The following is a 20524-nucleotide window of genomic DNA, read 5'->3' as shown; positions in this document are numbered from 1 at the left end:
TTCTTTTTCTAACTTAGTCTAAAATTATTACTAATCTTACAGGGGTATTTTTGCCAAATATGAAAACAAAGTATTCATAGAAGAGTGCTGATAAATGTGTAGAAAAATGATTTCAAGCGCTAAATCACAAATACCCTCTTTTGAAGTGTTGTCATTCATTCTAATATCTTTTAATTTAGTTCCATTTCTTACAATTGATAGAAAAACTTTGAACTCTAATGATGATCTTCAGGGAAACAAACATCTGAATTTGCTCAAGCATTGTGGATTCTACCTCATAAGTTTAGAAATAGCTCAAGATTTTATCAGCACTACATGCTTTTAGATGTTAGGCATTCATTTGTGGTTAAAGTTGCTATCAGTCGACCATTATAGCATGAAATTGTTTGCCTATTTTCGTTTAACAAAAACAAAGTCATTTCACACAACAGAAATTATATTATGAAAACATTTAGGGGAAAGACAGATTCATAATCTGATTTCTTCTTCTCAACTATATATATTTTCAACCATGATTTATGGTTCAATCATCTTTTCCTGAAACAGGACTACATAGGCACCAAAATTGTGGCTTTTTTAGAAACACTATGCAAATAATTCTTGCAATGTCTCTATAGTTGTTGAATTTCTGTTATTATGTTATGAGTAGGTGAAGCTAGAGAATAATAGTTCGTAAATCTAAAAGGTAGCAGGCTACTTGCACTCTCAGTCATGAATATATACGCATGTGCGGATCTAAAGGTCAAACACTGTTTCACAGGCAAAGAGCAATTTAGAAATTTCTGTAGTACATTTTTTATCTCCTTAATGTCCTTAATACGTAATGATTTCACTGCAACATGCAGAACAAAGATTGTATTTAACAGCCAGGAGCCAGGCCTAGACAACACTTTTTTGTAATTTTGTCTCTAATCAAAACAGAAGAGTTTAGACTCACAAGTAATTATTTTTAAAAATAGAAAGGTGTCCATAACTCATACATTTTCAAGTGCTTCTTTCATTCCAGGAACACACAAAATGTTCAATAAAAAACAAAGTCTATCTGAGTACAATATAACAAATTAGTAAGTAGGTTACTAACACTAAAATCTGTAGCTATCACTCAGTTTCTGGAAGCTCCCTCTTTCTTACGGATTCAGACTTTGGCCTTTCAACTATTCACTTGTTTGGAGGAGATAGTTCAAAGAAAAACCCCACTGAGGTGTCAGTTTCTCATATAAAGACTGTAGTGTGCCTTAATGAGAATATTAACGCCATCCTCAGAATTCTAGCCTAATTCCATGAGGGACTTATTTTTAGCACCATGGCTTACATCTATTTGCATTTAAGCCATGCAATAAACATCAAGGACATGTAATCCTGGGACTACATGAAAACAGAGATGAAAATATGCCTCATCTATAATTTGTTTAGATCTTTTCCAAAGCTGAAAGAGCTAAAAAGTGGTTTATTTTGGTATTGGTTAAAAAATCACTGTCTTCATCATCATTATCATCACAACCCATCAGTAACAACAAAATATGTCATTATACTTTTATGCGTTTATTTACCACCACAAATGCACCATTTGAACCTAAGAAGAAATAACTTCTTAATATTTTCCTTGGATGAAATGAAATTTTAAACCTGAGCCATGATGTTCAACACAAAGGACACAAAACCATAAATTCTACCTTCTACTGATTTTCGCAGTAACACCAATTTGTCTTTGGTATGTAGAATTGAAGACGGACTAGAGGTGGTAATTGGATACCTTTACTTTCTCTGAGCCATTTTTAGGATGGAATCTGGAGAAAGTCTTCCTGCTGTAGGGAAAACATATGTTCACCCATATACTTAGCCATTTAACAACATATCAAATATTAATATTAATACATGCCATTGCAGTACATTCTGTATAAAATTGTGCAATTTGCAATCTCTGTTTTCAATGTGCTTACAATCTGGTAAAAGTAAATAAGCCACCTACACTCTGAAGGGACAACATTGTTGTTAGATCAAACTTTTAGTAAACACCCCAGAGAATATGGGCAGCTGCGTGGCCTCATGCAAAGCCTATAAACAACAGTGGAGATGACAGCCAGAGCTGGCCTTGGTTTTTGCTTGAAATCATTCTTATGCAACTGTGAAAAGGAAGCCTTATAATCCAATGCTTTGAGAAAACAAAAGCTAAAAAGGATTGACTTAGAATAATAATCCTGGGGATGATTCAATATACCTCCTAAGGAAGTGTTTTAGGAATCAGACATCGAATGCCTGACCTGGGGAATTGAGATTACAATCCTTCTACTGTAGCCCTTAAATTGCCTCTCAGAGAATAAAATTTGTCCCCTGAATCTTTTATAAAATGCAGTCTGGCTAAGCTTTTGACATACCAAAAGAAAATCGTACGTACATATTTGGAAACAACAGTAAATACTACTCAAGGCCAGCAAATAGATTTAAACAAAGCAAAGTAGGGGGAAAAAAGAAGTCATATCATCTCATAACTTCTGTCTATATGAAAGAAAATGCTTCAGAAGAGATGCTTGTGAAACTACAGACATAAGGGAGACTGGAACCTGCTTTCTTTAGGTTTCTCTTCAAATAGTACATATGTGAGACCCTTAAAACTTTGGTGGTTATAAGGGCAACTTTGCTCATTTGGAGTGTATTTGGCATTTTTGATATTCCCACAACTTTAAAATTTGATATAACTTGAGGGTTAGTGGTGGGGAAGAATTACATGAGACGAAATTTTCTATCATGCTTTTATAGATGGTATGAATAAGAATATTTCTAAAATAGGATAATAATCGATCACTAGGATTCCAAGTTTACCTTGGCCTCTGGCCATCTTTATGAGAGAAAAGTTATAAAGTTCATCCAGCCTCCAAAATTAGAAAAACATCCTTTTCATTTGTTTACTGACATTTTGTTGATATAACCACATTATCAACAGTATTTACAACCCTCTGGGAAGCTCTTCATAATTTGAAGGTGAATTTTATAGTGCCTCATTGGTCTGGAAGTGCTGAGATTATCTAGCTAACCTTTAACCTAGTCCTGCCACATTCAGTGTTAATGTTTCATTTCCATGTTAACTATTGCACTATCCTTTCCTGTAAATGTCATCCTTTCAGAATAAACCTAGGAAGAGAGCTGTTAAGAGTTTCCTGTTCCCATGTATCACCTGTTGTTTGCTTTTTACCCCAGATGTAAGGCAGTATGATTGCTAGCTTCTGGGAGATCATAAAATCACAATTGACTTTATTTCTCAGAACTGTCTTCAAGCCCTAGTAGCAAGATTTTTTTTTTTAACGAGAAAGTGAACCTTCTCTTCTTTCATTTGGTTTTTGAAGTTTGTGCAAGAATTGCTCAAGTGTCACAATTTGCTGCACATTTTCTCTTCTATACCATGAGCAGCATCCACACAGGTAGCAACTTTCCGTTTGCTACTGCATTTCTTCTCTGTAGACTCCTCAGTGTCCTTCAGAATCAGTGTCGGGTAAGCTGTGACTAACGGGGCCTCTTCCCATCTGTTTGTCCCGGGCATTTGCCCAACTCCTCTGTGCATCGGAAACGTGCATGTTGAATCAATGCAAGAGCGAAATGGTTGCTGTGAAATCCCTTTAAGAAACTACATTATTCAAGTAATGAAAATCACTCAGTTCTACTTCCAGAGAAGAACTGATGAGGAAGGTCATTAACAGTAATTGAAAGGAAGAACATAGTATTTTTCTGGGACTGTTTGTCTCCCTTTGGTCTTCTCCCCTCCTTCCTGTTACTGTTGCATACAGTGTTTACTGCAATGGCTGAACCAGTTTGCTACATTCCACTCCGGCTTCTGTTTCTCTGAGATTTTCTTGAGTTTTTATGAAATCAATCCGCAGATAAATCACAATTGCTCTAGAACACTAGCTCTCAGGGGAACATGTTAGAAATTAGCTTGAAACCCTCAATTTTGAGGGTTTCCCATGACTTTTTAAAGGTTGTCCTTCAGTGTAGCCCCTTGCTCCCAAGGAAAGAGTTATTAACAAAATACTTTTCAAATGAATGTTTTTCTGTGATGGAGCTAAAAAGGAATTATTTCCATATTCTGAAAGACACATGTAATAACCCCATGCATGATGAATGAGGATGCCTAAATATGAAATGGAAGAGGGTTGTGTATTTCTCTCAAATGTCACTCAAAATGAAGTGGTGATTATCAGTAACAGCTCAACGAACAACATGATAAGAAATTAATATAATTTAAAGCAGCAAGAACAAAATCTTTCTTTCCAATGGCTGGGGATTTGGAAATTTGGTACTGCTCAATGGTACTGCTACTTCTTGTGTCACTATGACCCCATATCTTGGCTTCTCTGAGTCTCAGGTATGCCCCCACAATTAGAATACAAGGCCTTATCGCTCTGAGATTACCACTCAATAACTGTACAATAGAGTGTAAGATAATCCTTTTATCTCTTTGCAGAAAACATGATAATATTATTTTAATTATTTGTAAATGCAGCCTTATTATGCATGTGTTTAAACAAAGAAAATGTAGCGTTTCTATTAAATCTTTGGATTAAATATGCTTGTGTAATGAAGTAAATGTCATGTGTACACACTTAACATTCTAAAAATTTGTTTCTTGTACTTTAGAAAATTCATAGAAATGGGTTTCATTGATGAAAAAAGAATAGCCATATGGGGCTGGGTGAGTTGTTTTATATTTTTTATGCCTGTTATTCAGTTCAGCAATCATCATTTTCTAAAGTGTTCGTTTAGAAGGTTTCTCATGAAATGTTAATGTTGCAACATAATTTAATCTGTCAATGGAAACAGTCAGTTTGGATAATCTGGGCTTCAAAATGGTGGTTTTAAGTGTTTGTTCCCTTTTTTCAATCTTTTCTTCCCTGTACAGTAAGTTAACTCATAATTGACATATTTTTACTTAAGTCTTTGTTACTAGATTATAGCATACTGAACCGAACCATATCCATCAGAGGGTGAATTTCCTTCGTTATTTTAAAGTTAAATATATATCTTTTATTTTATATTTCTATTTTATAAAAATCGGAGCTACAATTTTAAATCACAGGGACTTTCAGAATATAAATTCCTTAGTACCTAGCCTAGCAGTCATATCTTAGCTGTTTAATTTTGTTTCTTTTTATTTGGCAATCAAATTATTTTACTAGACCGAATGCTCATTTGTACTAACTGGAGAAAAGTACTATTTAGTTTCTTAATTATAGGTCATGAAGATAACTTCTCACATTTGAGGAGCTGTGCATATTTTGAAAATACACATTTCAAGGAAGTGGCAAAACTTATCATTTATGGGCAATGAAGTCACTGGAAAGTTTAGAGAAATATTGGAAAGAGTTTAAATTTGCCCATTATAAATTATGATAATTACCCTTCAAAGAAGATTTCCTGTTTCACTTTTTGGTCTGAATTTGTACATTTGCAAGTCAATTTGCAGCCATTTGTGCCTGGGTTGTTTTCCTTGGCTGTTTTCTCTGAGAGCGGCCTGCACAAGAAGAAGGGAATGAAACCCAATATTGAAGGGAATCTGCAGGATTCAGCTCCACTCAGCTCAGTGACCAGATGAAGAGCTGTTAGGAATTTGAAGAAAGTTGTTACTTCAAGCCATTTGGTCCTTCTTAAAACTATCAAATGTTAAATATCTAAACAGAATGAAATTCAAATGAGTAGAAATAAATGAAATATTTCTATAGTGAAATATTCCAGATAATACATTCCCTATCATCCATTTTTATAAAGTTTCCTAAAGCAAATCCTTGAAAGATTCTAATTTTAAATTGGACATGTACATATAATCATTAACATTTCTCTTAGAGTTGGACTTTGCTTTTGCTGCAGGCTTTGAAATAACCATAAAGTAGAACTTTTTATTTTATTTATAGAACATTCTAGGTATTAGTTTGGTAGAAAACCATCTACGTGGGATGATTTTCTAAAAACCCACTCATCACCCAAAAATATATCCCTATCAGCCTGAAATTCTTCAATAATAGATTCTCACTGCATCTAGTTGGGCAAATGCCACTGAAATAGTACATTAAAACCCCCACCCCTCAATTGCTTACTTTCCAACATGGTGATGACTGTGAGGTCGACTCTGAGAGCAAGTTTAAGCAAAGAAAGTAAGAAATGGGCTGCCACGTGATATAACATCTGAGCAGAAGGAACTAGTATGTGGATAAAGACATTAATACTATACTGGGTTTTAAAATCAGCTCTTCAGGTTTAAGACATGTTTATTAATCCATCTGTCTAATCACTGACTTGTTCATTCTTTCATCTACATAGTACATTTTTTACAAGGTCTCGTACTAGGTTCCTTAAGGGATGAAAAGATGAGTAAGTCATAGTCCTGGCCCTCTTGTGGGGGAAACAGACAACAAAATAAGCAATGGCTCAGCAATGTTCCAAGTGTTAAGAGAGATGCAACTTGCTGTGGAGTACAGGGGGACAAGAGTGGATAATTATGGCTGTGGGAGCTAAGGGAGGATTCCAAAATAAGTTAGCATTTGAGATTGGTGAAGATAGCTGAGGAACGGAGCATTCCAGGCAGTGAAAACCACATTGCCCAGGACCTGAGTTAAAGAGCATGGTGCACATGGGGAGACTGAGCTGGCCAGGGATGCCTGAAACTTCGAAAGTCTAAAGTATCTTGAGGAAATTATAGGAAATGAGTCTGAATAAGTAAGTATACAGACAATAGACAGTCTCTTAGGCCACCTAAAGGAGAGGGGGCTTTGTGCATGCCTGTGACACCTTTCTCTTCAGTCTTCTGTGCCTCTATGATTGTTATACCTTTTTTTTTTTTTTTTTCCCTTTTTTCGTTTTTGAGACGGAATTGCTCTCTGTTGCCCAGGCTGGAGTGCAATGGTGTAATAGCTCACTGCAACCTCTACCTCTCAGGTTCAAGCGATTCTCCTGCCTCAGCCTCCCGAGTAGCTGGGATTACAGGCTAATACTCCTCCTTTTATCGTTTTTGAGACAAGGTTTTGTCATGTTGCCCAGGCTGGTCTTAAACCCCTAGGCTCAAGCAATTCACCCACCTTGGCCTCCCAAAATGCTTTGATTACAGGCATGAGCTACGGCACCAGCCTCCATTTATTATTTAAATATTGGTGTTTTTCTGGGTCTGGATCTCACCTTGACCGTCATTAGTCTTCCTTTCCTTCTGCAAACGCTTGTGGTGTCAAAGATGATGATGACTTCCAGGTCCCTGGCACCAGCACACACCTCTCTTCTGTGCTCCATGTTTCAAATGCCTGCTGATTATCTCTCCCACATGTCTCACATGGGCCTCAACTTATGCCTAAGATAAACTTGTTAAGGCCTATTTTAAAACAAGTCTTAATCTTCATTAAGGCTTCTCCACACACTTATTTGCCCAAATTAGAAACCTGAGAGCTGTTTTCAACCTCCCCCTGTTCCTGACTTCAACATTCCATTGATTAGTAAGTTCTGTCAACTCTACCTTTAAACATCAAAGTCTGTTCTCATCATCCCTGCTGACACTGCGTTAGTTTGAGTTTCTTCATTTGTAATTTAAGCCAGAAATTCTCAAACGTTAGCTTGCACAAACATCACCTGGAGAGCTTGTTAAGACACCAGAGATTCTGAGTCTGTGCTTCTGGGGTGGGGTCCGAGAGTCTGCATTTCCAACAAGACCCCAGATAATGCTGATGTTTGGGTCCGTGGAGCACAGGTTGCATGCTTCAATTTAACTATTCTAATTGCTTCTTACCTATCCTCCTGCTTTGGCCTCACAAGCTCCAATGTGGTTAATGAAGTTATCATTCCAAAATAATTTTTACTGTGTGGCTTTTTTGCTTATGTATTTTATAGGACTCTGCATTGCCTGCAACACAAAGCCCAGATACCTTTCATGGCATGCAAGGCCTTTGGCAATCTGACTCCAGCTTAGTTTTCCAATCTCATCTCTTGCTGCTTTTACCTGTACCTTAAGTAATTTAAATTATGGCCGGGAGCGGTGGCTCATGCCTGTAATCCCAGTACTTTGTGAGACCGACGCAGGCAGATCATGAGATCAGGAGTTCGAGACCAGCCTGACTAACATGGTGAAACCCCGTCTCTACTAAAAATACAAAAATTAATCAGTTGTGGTAGCATGCGCCTGTAGTCCCAGCTACTCAGGAGGCTGAGGCAGGAGAATAACTTGAACCCAGGAGGTAGAGATTGCAGTGAGCCGAGATCGTACCATTGCACTCCAGCCTGGGCAACAGAGCACGACTCCATTTCAAAAAAAAAAAGAAAAATTATATCCGTGCTTCTTTGTTTCCCACGTTTTGTACATGCTGTTTCTCGCATCTGTAGTGTCCATTCTTGTCTTCCATTCCCCACCTTTTCCTCACTCCCAAATGGATAACTCACACTTGCTCTTTAAGATTCAACTCAGATATTATTTTCGTTGTGTTCCAGAAGCTCTTTGTATTTCTCTTACAGGAATTACCATGTTGTATCTTGTCTGTCTGTTCGTTTCTCCCATAAGAATGTAAGTTCATCAAAGGAATGGACTGTGTCTCATTTTTGCTTTGTTTCTGAGCACAGAGTTAGAATTGTGCTTGTTTAGCACAATGCCTGGCCACATCAAGCATCTATGATGTTGTTTAAACTGACTTTAATCCTATAAATCAATGTCTCCCCTCGAATGTGTCTCACTAGTACCAGGAGATTTTTCAGGAAAATGTTCTATAGTCTAATACTTTGGCAAATCACGAATTCTATGTAACAGTGTATATAGGCTCTAGAAAAACTAGTAAAAAATACTGTCAAGTTTTGTTTAACACAGTATTACTAAAAAGTATTTGATTCCATAATTCCTTTTTCCTCCACCATCCCAGAACACATATTGACAATGTTTTCTATGGACATCAATTTTTTAAGTGCTCTTGAAGTCAATAGGGCGAGGTATTGGTGTCTTAGAAAGATAATCTTGGCTGCAAAGTGGAGGGTAATCTGAGATATGGGAAGAGGATGGGCCAAGGGGCTAGAAGAGTAGTAATACCAGGGACAGGTATTAAAGGCCTAAATTAGTCAGTGAAGTAGCAGTTGGAAGAGGTCATATCTCTGTGTGCTCTTATACAATATAATAAGCAGGGACCTATGGCAAATTGGAGATGGAAAAGAGAAAGACATTGAAAACTACCGTAAGGGTTACTTAGCTCTTATTGTGTTTTGTATTAGGGAAGAATATATGTGTTTCCATGAAGTCTTAGACAGTATAGTGGTTTGGGAAATACATCATACCCAACTATATTTTTTGGAGTCAATTGGTCAATAAGCTCCAAATCCCACATTACTCTCCATTATCAAGTTCAAGAAATAGGGAAGAAACCTTTTTATCTTCCCCTTTCATTTTCTGGCTCACATAAAACAAAGCCCACTAGCCCTGGTTTTAGCTCCTTGATAAATATTCACTATGTGCCCACCACAGTGCCTAAGAAGTATCAGTTTATGACAGTGGTTGTTAACCAGGACGATTTTGCTCCTTGGGACATTTGACAACGTCTGGAGGCATTTTTAATTGTCACGCTGGGGGAGTGCTACTGGCATCTAGTGGGTAGAGGCCAGGGATGCTGTTAAACATCCCACGATACATAGGACAGCCCCCTATAACAAAGAATTATCCATCCCAAACTGTCAATAGTGTCAGAGTTGCAAAACCCTGATATGCAGTGAAAACTCAGCACGATTATTCTGACAATTGAAGAGCAGCGAGGGTTTTGCCTAAATTATTAGAATAACAGCCTCATTTCTGGGCTTCGCTTTGTTAATATAGGCCTAGCCAGGTGGTGTTGAATAAGCATTAGTTCATGATTTAATCTTAGTTCCTTTCTCTCCCAGTGACTAATTATAAGTAATTTGAATTGCTATGTGTGATCAACGATGTAAAAGTAGGACAAATGCACCTCTAATGAGACTATATTAGACTCTGAACTTACAGTTTCCCCAAAAGAGGTTGCCCAAAGTATAGGGATACAGAGGAAGGGGCATGGGTTGGTGAGTCAAGTGTCCTGGGTTTGAGTCCCAGCTCTGCTGCTTACTGACTCCATAGCCACTATAAGTTTACTCTGAGCCTCAGTTTCCTCATTGTGAAATGCAGCAGTAATTTCCTCACCAAGACACTGTGAGGATTAGACATAATAATAGCAAAGTCATATACTCAACAAATATTTATTACATTCCTATATTTTCAGTGCCAAGCATACATTCATTGACAAGACGGACGAAAATATCTACCCTTAAGGAGTTGGGAATGGTTGGGGAGTAAGACAATAAACAAGATAAATATGTAAAATATAGAGAGCGTTTAATGACATTAAGTGCTGTGGAAAAAGACAAAACAAGAAAGAGGAATGGTGCAAGTTGGTACAATTTTAAATCGAAACGGCAAAGAAGGCTCATTTGAGGTGACATTTGACTTTGAAGAGGAGAGGAAGTGAGGCATGCCAGTGTCTGTGGAAAGAACATTCCAGGCAGAAGGTCACAGCATTTGCAAACGTCCTGAGGCCAGATCATGCTTGGAGAGTTCAAAGAACATCAAGAGAGCCAGGGAGCAAGGGGAAGAGAAAGGAAGGGCAGAAATGAGGTGGGAGAAGGGAGACAGATTGTGTGAGACCATAAAGGCCATTGCAATAACCCTGACCACATAAATGTTAGCAAGTTATTATTATTGCCTATAGGTAAAATGTTCCAGTGTGCATTATGCCTCAAATAAGAGTATTTCGTAAACCCTCCTTCAAAATCCTGTGCCCTTCTAAGAATGTTTTTAAAGATATCCTTCATTTAAACAAAATGGCAAGGCGTCTAAGTGCAAAGGACAAAATTCCAGAATTCTCATGGCCAATCTGCTCTGTGGGTTCTTTTCTTGCAACAGCCACCCACTCTGCCTGGGAGCCCCACTCATGGAGGGGGGGCAGGAAAAAGTCAACTCGGGTTTTCTTTTTTCCCCCTCTTCCCTTCTACAATAGGAATAGCTTTTCCAAGCTGCCCAAGAATTTAAAGTACACCTTCTTTTGTTGTGCTGCTAATACAGTCGCTTTTGCTCTTACAAATTCCCAGAGAAAATTTGTATTCATTCTGAAAACAGGAAAGTTTTGTTTAAATACAACACTCTCACCCAATCACTGAATAGATACAGATTAATAATTCCTAAGATTTTCAACAGAAATATTCAAAAACCTTTTCAGGATATGCAAAGGCTTTTATTTTAATCTCAGGTCTCACTTTATTTCCTGCTCTGGGGCATAGGAAAGGAGAAGCAGGAACCAGTATTTTTATTTGCAGTAAACACACTTTGCCAATGAAACCATAAATGATAATACTTTTTTTCTAAAGGTCTCTGGCTTACTTTGCTCTCATTTGAACTTGAAATTAAGAAGGAAGGAAAGCCCTCCCATTTCAGCAGGAGTTGCTGCAAACCTGCTAATCAAAACAAGTCATTTTTTAAATTATAAGTGAAAGTTTAAACCAGACAGAGAATTTTCACTTGCAATAAGGATTTTCAAACCCAAATGTATCTTCTGTTTTTAAAATATACTTTTTCCCTTTTAAAACATGGTTCAATTCTCCTCCAAGTATAATAAAAAGAGGCCATGGTACAATTGGAGCTCCCTCTTTTATTCTGTGTTTTGTAGCTAAAGGTCTTCAATAAAATTCCCCAGAGCTAAAAACATAAAACTGTAAATTAGTTTGAGAATTCTTCATTTAACTGTTAGATTCAGCAAGATTGTTTAGCTGATTCTCCCATTCCATTCAATTCGTGAATCAAAAATAGACCCCTGCCACTGACCTATTACAGCACCATGTCTGTCTACATCTCTCTTTCTCTCTCTCACACACATACACTCTCACTCATTCTCCCTCTCTAAAGAATGACTTTCTCTGGTAAAGATGATATGATCTGTCCTGATCTGAGGGAAGTGATTCCCAGAAATCTGTGGTTCTAAGGTCCTAAAAACGCGGTATGGCTTTAGCTGGAGAGTCACGCTGTCCCCTTATGATTTTTAGGGACGTTCTTGCATCAGGGCAAGAATAAACACAGAGAATCACTTCCTCATCTAGTGCACACATTTTTTTTGGTCCATGTCCCAGACAACTGCTTAGTCCACATTCCCAGGAGAAGCACCTCTCTCACAGCATGTTTGTACAGACCAAATTTGTTTCTCACGAGGCAATGCAACCTTATTTGGATGCCCTGTTCATTTCTTCATATTTAAGAAAAAGTTCAAATTTCCAAATGACATGGTCAGAGATCTCTTTCTCTTAATAGGATCCCATTTCTGAATCACCTTTTGATTCCTTGGAGAAGGAAATCTATGAGAGCTAAACCTACTCCTGACTTTGCAAATTGCATCCTGTTTTGTATTTATTTCCTTTTCCTTAAATTTGCAGGAAGAAGTATAAGGTTTTTAAAGACACCGATGACTTTTCCTCCTTTGAGCTGCTGTGTCAGAAATCCTTAAAACAGAACATGTTACCACTACGTCATACACAAACTATGGCCATGTCTTAAATTATCCAAAAAGTTCTTATGGCCTTCCTTTGGTATTCTGTTGTGAAAATAAATAAGTAAATACACAGATACATGTTCTGCCTCACAGGACTTTTGCAAACTGCAAGGACGTATCTTACATTTAAATTTTGGTAATTTTCTTTTCTGTGCATCTCTTTCAAGTCATCTCTTTCAAGTAAAATCCTGTTTTTGTTCCAGCACAGTCCTAGTTGGAAAGATATAGAGAAAAAAAGGAGAAGTTTTTTGCAAAAGAAAATTGAAATTCTATCTCTTAAACTGCTCCTGCCATGTTTTAAGAGGGTCTGTTCTGATCAGCACACCAAGTATTTTCAATGCATTAGGGATGAAACGATCATTATGTCTGGTCATTTATCTGGAGCTTGCTGCTGAGGATGCAAGATAGACATGTAATCCACCCTTAGCCACATTCTCCAGCTCCCTTCGGTCCGGATTGTGAGTAGAGTTGCTATAAACACATGGAGGAAAGCTTATGAAAGTAAATCTGAGTCTGACTCATAACAATGTCTCTACAGTCCTATGGAGGATACGTTTCATCACTGGCCCTTGCATCTGGAACTGGTCTTTTCAAATGTGGGATAGCAGTGGCTCCAGTCTCCAGCTGGGAATATTACGGTATGGAAACATTCATGAATATTACCGTGAAAGCATTTAACACATAATTACTGTATATTTGATGTTGCTAGAAAAATGGATTATGCAGTAAAATTCACCCCAGCATCACTGGGGAAAATATAATTTATAAACAAAGTTGTTTATATCATTTATATAAATGTATTGTAACAATCGAAGAAACCTCAAGAGTGAGGAAAGGCTCTTCTTCCATAATCCACTATATTTTATTTTCTCCCAGAAACCTTCAGCCCCTGCCGAACCAAATCTTTAAAATCAGAGCTAACTCTGTTTTTGCAGGCACACAGCTACAGCATAATTGACTTTTAAGCACATCTTCTGCACGGTCAGGCCAGAGGCCAAGCAATTCACCTCCATGCCACAGTTCGCAATTGCCAGCTCCATTGCCCCAGAAATCAAAGAAACAAAAGTTTGTTGGAGAAATACTCCTGTGTGTGCCTATTTTTTATCATTACATCAAAGCAGGATGATTATTTGGAAGGAACTCTAATAATTATACAAAAATTAGCTTCATCAGATTCTCTCCTCTGTATTGGGGTAGATATAAAACAATTGTGAGTTGTAGGGGATCTTGATTAAGGAAAACAGTGTGTGCATCTATGTATGTGTGTAGGGGGAATGGATTTGGGGAACATATTTTCATTCCAGATGAAATAAGACACCAGTAAAAGTCCTAAAGATAGTTTGTTTTGTGATTTTCTTTAAAATATATTGAGACCATTCTACAGGTTATTCCTACTTCAACATTCTTCCCTAGGAGGGTAGAAGTGAAAAATATCAAGACTAGTCATAGAAGGAAAATATTTAGATGCTCCTGTTTCCATAATCTCTTCCTTCGTACTTCTCTAGCTCTGTTGAGGCAAATTGCAGAGATTACACATATTCTTTGAGACCAACCGTTACAGCAAAGCAAAGCAAGAATTTACCTCAAGAGCTCAAGATGGGAAAATTGAGAAACAGTTATTAAACTAGAAGGTCTTGTTGGTTAATGAAATGACATGCATCACATGCCAATAATGTATATTCTTATATATTTTATAGCGTCTGTCTACACAGAAAGATTCATGGGTCTTCCCACAAAGGATGATAATCTTGAGCACTATAAAGTAAGTGTTTCCATTTTATTTAGGTCATTAATTAATTTCTAATATGCTAAATAATTTAAAAGCAGTAGTTCAGAGTTTAGAGTTTTAATTCTGGGTCCCCAAGCAAATATAATCTTTTGTTAATTGCAAAACACATCATTAGAAAGGGTTTTACTCCTTTTGGATTCTGTTCTTGCTTTTCCCATCCTCCCTTCCCTAACCTCTCTTTTCTCAATCTTCCTCCCCACCCCCAACCCCTACACAGCTTGAGCGGGCATCATTTATGCCTAAGGTCTCACTCATATGTAACATATGACACATAAACTTTCAGTTTTTCAAACTAAGAATCAGATGGAAGTAATGCAAATGATGATGAAAATGTGTTGCTCTGACTCTTAAATATTTATCAAGCAAAGCAATACATAATTTCAGTATTGGTGCTAAGTCCATTGCACAATGATTTAGCTAGTTTTCTATTAGAACTTGCAGCAACTAAAATGTTAATTTTTTTCTCTTTTCCAGAATTCAACTGTGATGGCAAGAGCAGAATATTTCAGAAATGTAGACTATCTTCTCATCCACGGAACAGCAGATGGTGAGGTTTAAGCAAGACTCTTACACATAAAAATACTGAGCCAGCATCACTTTGTTTAAGAAACATTAAGCATCCTCCTATGCCTATGCTCAGGGTCAGTACCTAAGAGTCAGGGACATTTCCATATCTGAGTGTGATTCCTCACTGCTGACAATGTCAAATGCATGACTAGATAATTGTTGGTGTTCATTTCCAGGCAGTACATTGTCACTCTATGCTTTCTGGTATTTAGCCGCACTTTAACTCTCTCTCTTTGTTGCAGATAATGTGCACTTTCAAAACTCAGCACAGATTGCTAAAGCTCTGGTTAATGCACAAGTGGATTTCCAGGCAATGGTACATAATTTTGTTTTACTCATGTTCATGGCCTTAGACCCTCAAGCTAAAAGGTGGGGTTCATATTTTTATTTTTTTTAACTTTTAAAGTAAAATCTGACAAAGAGACTGCAGGATAGAGTAGGCAGAACATTAGCAAATGAATCTTGGATCTTTCTTTAACTCCTGAAGGACCCAAGGCAAACCAGATCACCTCTCGTGTTCCCAGTTGAGTCATGTAAAATAAAGGAGTTCACAAGATTAAATGATCTTCTAGTTCAAACATCTAGTAGTTCTGAAATCCTATGTGAATAAGTGCAGCTATATGTTTAGAGTCCCTGCAAAACCTGAGCATCCTTAAGCAGCTAGAAGATGCTGTTTGTTCAGGAAGAAGCAGCTGCAGAATGTCATCATAAACCTACAAGGCTCCCTGAAATCATATGGCTCCATTTGGGGTTAGAGAACTTTTCACCTATGTATTCTCATCCCTGGCATACACCTGGCCTATCACAGATGCTCAGCTTCTTACTGAGTGAATGAATGAATGAGCTAAATGTAAAATCCAGGTTTCATGAGGAATGAAAAATGGAACCAGAAAAGAAAATAAGGTGAGCGCCAAAGTTGGGGGAGGGGGCATTCTTGGTAGCTCCCTTTTCCTCTCACAAATGCTCCCTCAGTTGCTTGAGTTGAACAAGAACCCCGAAAAGGAAACCCCCATCTTTTCAACATTTGTTTAAAAAAATGTACTGGCTGGGAAGGAAATGGGGGAGGGGGTATAAGGAGAAGGCGGATGAGGGGTACAAAAGACAATTAGATAGAAAAAAAATAAGTTCTAGTATTTGAAAGTACAGTAGGGAAATTATGGTCAATGACAATTGATTGTATAATTCAAAATAGCTGGAAGAGAAGAATTATAATTTTCCCAACATAAAGGAAATTTGTTTGAGGTGATGGGTATTTCAGTTATCTTGATTTGATCATTACACATTGTATTCAGCTATCAAAATATCACTGTACACCCAAAAGATAATACAACTATTATATATCAAATTTTAAAAAACATACAAAGAGTGAGGTGAGTTTTTTCTGACCTTTTTTATTGTGATCCCAAAGTAAATTCAACTTAGTAAATATATATGTTATTACATCGTGACCGCTGCTACCTTTTTTCAGTGAAAGCAATAATCTTAGTGGCATCTCTCCAAGAGTGAAGTTTAAAGTTATAATACTATCTTTCACTTTTTTAAAATGCTATTTTTAACTCCTATAAAGGGTATTTATGGCTATATGTGAATACATTATATTGTGGATTTTCTGCAACAGAGACGAATTAGATTCATAAGTTGAAAGCCTCATGGAATTTTTAAGCTACAAGGAATCTTAGGGAAAAGTCAGCTCCAACCCCTTTGTTTTTCAAATGAAGAAACCAAACTCCAAAGAAGCAAAGTAACAGACTCAATGCATCACTTCTGGTAACTCTGATTCCTGATGCTGATCTTCCAGGATGCTGGATGATGTGAGATCTCAGCCACTGAGATCTAAAATATGTTTAAAGCATGTGAAACAGTAGTGGAGGTTAACGAAAGCTCTTCCTGCTGTAAATATTTGCATGTAAGCTATTTTATTTATTTGAGTGTTCTTAGATAGAATTTCCCCATAATAGAAAGATTATCAGGCCCTGAGAACACAAAAGAGTCCAAGCTAAATGCATTTTGTGACTGCAGGAATAAAACAAGATTCTTTCTTTGTGTTTCAGTGGTACTCTGACCAGAACCACGGCTTATCCGGCCTGTCCACGAACCACTTATACACCCACATGACCCACTTTCTAAAGCAGTGTTTTTCTTTGTCGGACTAAAAACGATGCAGATGCAAGCCTGTATCAGAATCTGAAAACTTTATATAAATCCCTCAGACGGTTTGCTTGTTTTATTTTTTATGTTGTAAAATGCTGGTATAAACAAATGAATGTTGTTCTAAAGGCTGGTAAAAAAAATGATGAGGACTAAGAAGTTCAAGATAAATATTGTTTACATTTTCTGGTACTCTGTGAAAGAAGAGAAAAGGGAGTCATGCATTTTGCTTTGAACACAGTGTTTTATCACCTGTTCATTTAAAGAAAAATAATAAAGTCAGAAGTTCAAGGGCTATTGTGTTGTCTGTATTCACTGATTTCAGGTTCCAGGTTCTATCACAGAAAGAAGTGTTTGTGCAAAGCAAGGGCATGAATAACATTAGGGTGGTCGTGGAGGAGAAGAATCTAGAAGCAGTTTTTGATTTCTGTCGTGAGAACTCCAAACACTGGAACCAACAGCTCAGAGTAGGCAAAAGCATTGTTCAGAAAATGCAAGTAATCACGTTTGAGATGTTTGCACTCTATGCTGTCCCTCCAAGAAATGTTTATTTCATTTCTCCCAGAAGATTTCTTCAACATTGCCAAAAGCATTTGATAAAGATAAAGTCAGACTTTTGAATTCAGGCTCCTTTTAAAAAATGCTTCTAATTTGGAAGTGTTCCTATTTTGAATCCATTTTTAGAATTAGTAATGGTAACTGCTTTCAGATTGCTAACCCATAACCAAATGAAACCAAACAAAAATCAATAAATCAATAAATAAAATGGACATCAATAGCTAGAGAGGAAAATTTTATATCTATGAGGTTTTTCTGGGGTTTTAGTTCTACATTATAAAGTTCATATTGAAAAAGATAGCTGTAATGCCTACAGTCCTAAAGCAACGCATTGCCAGTTACTACCACCTACATTTAGAAACTACCTGTGACCTGCCATCTCTGTGACTGCCTCAGAATTAAAAGATCCATACCAGGTCACCAGAAGATATTTATTGAATGAATGTTGGAAGTATCCACCACACTGCTGTCTACGGGACTTCTCATTGTGTGATCCCCAGGACTGGATCTCCCCATCCCTAGCTTGATACTTTCTTTCCAGTTGCAGGTTGAATCCCCTCATGCCTTATAGCCAGAAGAATCAATCCTGGCCTGGAACATTGCAGCAGGAAGACCACAAAGAGCACAAACACAGTCTTCATTAGAGTTTTCTGACTTTTCCCAATCTAGCATTCTTTCCACTTCAGCTTTCTGAAACCATTGCCCCCAACTCAGGCCACATAGCTCCACCTCACACATCAGGAAGGGACGTTTTGTGTTGGTCAGGAATTCTGGACAACACCTTCCCGGATTCAGGACTGGCCACAGCCCCTCTTTTCTTCCTCCATGCAATGGCTGTTGCCCTCAGGATCAGAGTAAGCTACCACCTCTCTCTCTGTTCTGCACAGAGCAGCCTCTGAAGCAAGCCCAAGAGATTTTCTCATAGTTTTCTCATCATTCACTCTCCCCATCTAGGGAGAGAAAAACAACCAGTCATTGTCTAATACTCTATCTAGGGATACTACACGGTCATTGCAAATAGAAAGAACAAAAATCCTATTTCTCCAACTTATTTTCTGCCTTTGTGACCTTTGCAAAACTGGATTCTAATATCAATGTGCAGTGAGTGGTCTCCAGCCTCAGGCCTTTGCTCCCACTGCCACAGAGGGAACTGCTGAGACAAAATTAATAGTGCCATTTTCCCACTTAGAACCCTTTGGTGATTCTCCATTGTCTACAAAATAATATTCAAAATCAGCATGACAGAGAGAGCCCTTGACAATCTGTCCCCATGCATGTTTTCCAAACCCTTCTTCTGACACCAGCTTCTATAGACTGTTAGATTAAAATTAGATACAACTACAGTTCATCTCTTCAGTCCCACTTGCCACATTTCCCTGCTCAGTAGCCACATGGTTAGTCAGCACCATATTGGACAATGTCAATGTAGAACATTTTCATCATCACAGAAAGTGCTGCTGAACCCCCTAGTGCTACCTTAGAGAAAATCTTCCTAATGCTACCCTGGAGAAATCTTCCCCGCCCTCATCTTGAAATGTGGCATATCACAGAAAGTCACCAATTGTTGAATTAATGAAAGACTTTGTGTTCATGGAAGATTCAGGTTTTCTATGTTACTGTTGATGAAGCCTTCCCTGACCCCCTCAGGTAGAAGACAATTTGAGGAATTGTCTTCCTCAAAACTCTAAATATGTTTTCAGTTATGTATTCATTCATTCATTCAACAAATATTTACTGAGTCTGATTGTATATCAAACACTGTGCAAGACTTTGAGGATGTAGTAAGAGCAAGGCAGCAACTTGCATGGCAATTTTTTAAGTGTTCACCTTTCATGCAGCTTTATTAGATTCTTATTTTGGCTAGAAAGATAAAAGGTACATGAAGTACAAAAGGGAGAGATTTTAAGTAGAAAATGCCAAACTAAAAGAAAGATTTAAAAATATCTTGCCTTTTCTATCTATAAGAAGCTGGAGTATAATAATAATTATCATTTACCACATTTTATTCTTGGATATGAGACATGGGAAAAGGGGTATCCCAATAACCTAATTAAAGCTGCAAAGTATAATCATCCTTCATGTTCGACAAACAAGATTTTCATTCATTCATTCATTCGTTCATTCATTCGTTCATTCATTCATTCAGTGACTGCAATTGCAAGCCCCTATTTTAGGTACTGTAGGTAAGAACTCCCCCCAAAAAAATCTAGTGCAAGAGAGAAGTCATAAAACAATTAATTTCTAAACATTATTTCAAATTTTAGTCCCATAAGGCTGGCCTGAGAGCTATTTTTAAAGGTTTCAAAATTCTAGATGAGCATCTAATATTTCTTACAGTAAATAAGATAAAAAGCAGCAAGCAATTGAGTATTTGGTTAAATGTAACACAAATGAGAGAACTTTTATTGGAGTTTTAAATGTTTGTTTTTTTTTTTAAACCTACCCTTATTTATAAGATGCATTACTCATTTCCTTAAGAAAACATTTATTGAATACCTATGCTGTGCACAGTAGTATTCTGGGTACTTCAGGGGTTACAAAGACGAATACATATGACAGTTTCTCCATTTCTAGACTGTTTCAGTAAAGGCGACTTAACGAATCTGATTTTCCCAACATTTGAGCATTTTTCAGAAACTGACAGATCTTTATGCAAATGTTGTTGCCAAGCTGTTTGTAATGGTGAAATTATACTTTGACAGTAACTCTTTAAAATATATTAAACCCAGCTAAGGTTTTTTTGGAAATGTTGCCAATTAAGTGACTTTAATGAGCTTCTTGATGGTAATGTAATTAAAATTCAGATGTTCTAATTGTAAAAAAAAATAGTTCTGGGAAAGTTAACAGTAAAATAAGCAAATGTAAAATGAATTGGGGCTAATTTAAATGGTGATAATGTGGTCTTCTGAGAAGATTCTAC

The 20524-nt window shown here is 37.2% G+C and overlaps 1 protein-coding gene and 1 long non-coding RNA gene across 3 annotated transcripts in view; one reads left to right on the top strand and one right to left on the bottom strand.

The window, feature by feature from the left end:
* The window catches only part of FAP (fibroblast activation protein alpha), a 71805-nt gene extending 54462 nt beyond the window's left edge, over positions 1 to 17343 (top strand). For both annotated transcript variants that reach the window (XM_023217333.2, XM_023217334.2), the window contains 6 exons: positions 4630 to 4684; positions 13081 to 13180; positions 14240 to 14304; positions 14806 to 14878; positions 15141 to 15214; positions 16950 to 17343. In XM_023217333.2, the coding sequence (XP_023073101.1) occupies positions 4630 to 4684; positions 13081 to 13180; positions 14240 to 14304; positions 14806 to 14878; positions 15141 to 15214; positions 16950 to 17051 (469 nt within the window). In that variant the 3' untranslated portion in view covers positions 17052 to 17343. The remainder of the gene's footprint in view (positions 1 to 4629; positions 4685 to 13080; positions 13181 to 14239; positions 14305 to 14805; positions 14879 to 15140; positions 15215 to 16949) is intronic.
* LOC111546067 overlaps positions 15286 to 20524 on the bottom strand; it is a 59605-nt gene continuing 54366 nt past the window's right edge. The window contains exon 4 of the long non-coding RNA XR_002732633.1: positions 15286 to 18554. This is a non-coding gene — a long non-coding RNA (uncharacterized LOC111546067). The remainder of the gene's footprint in view (positions 18555 to 20524) is intronic.

The sequence above is a fragment of the Piliocolobus tephrosceles genome, chromosome 11 (genome assembly GCF_002776525.5).
Source record: "Piliocolobus tephrosceles isolate RC106 chromosome 11, ASM277652v3, whole genome shotgun sequence".
NCBI classification, from domain to species: domain Eukaryota; kingdom Metazoa; phylum Chordata; class Mammalia; order Primates; family Cercopithecidae; genus Piliocolobus; species Piliocolobus tephrosceles.
Note: the sequence above shows the minus strand (reverse complement) of the source record. Positions and strands in the feature narration are given on the sequence as shown.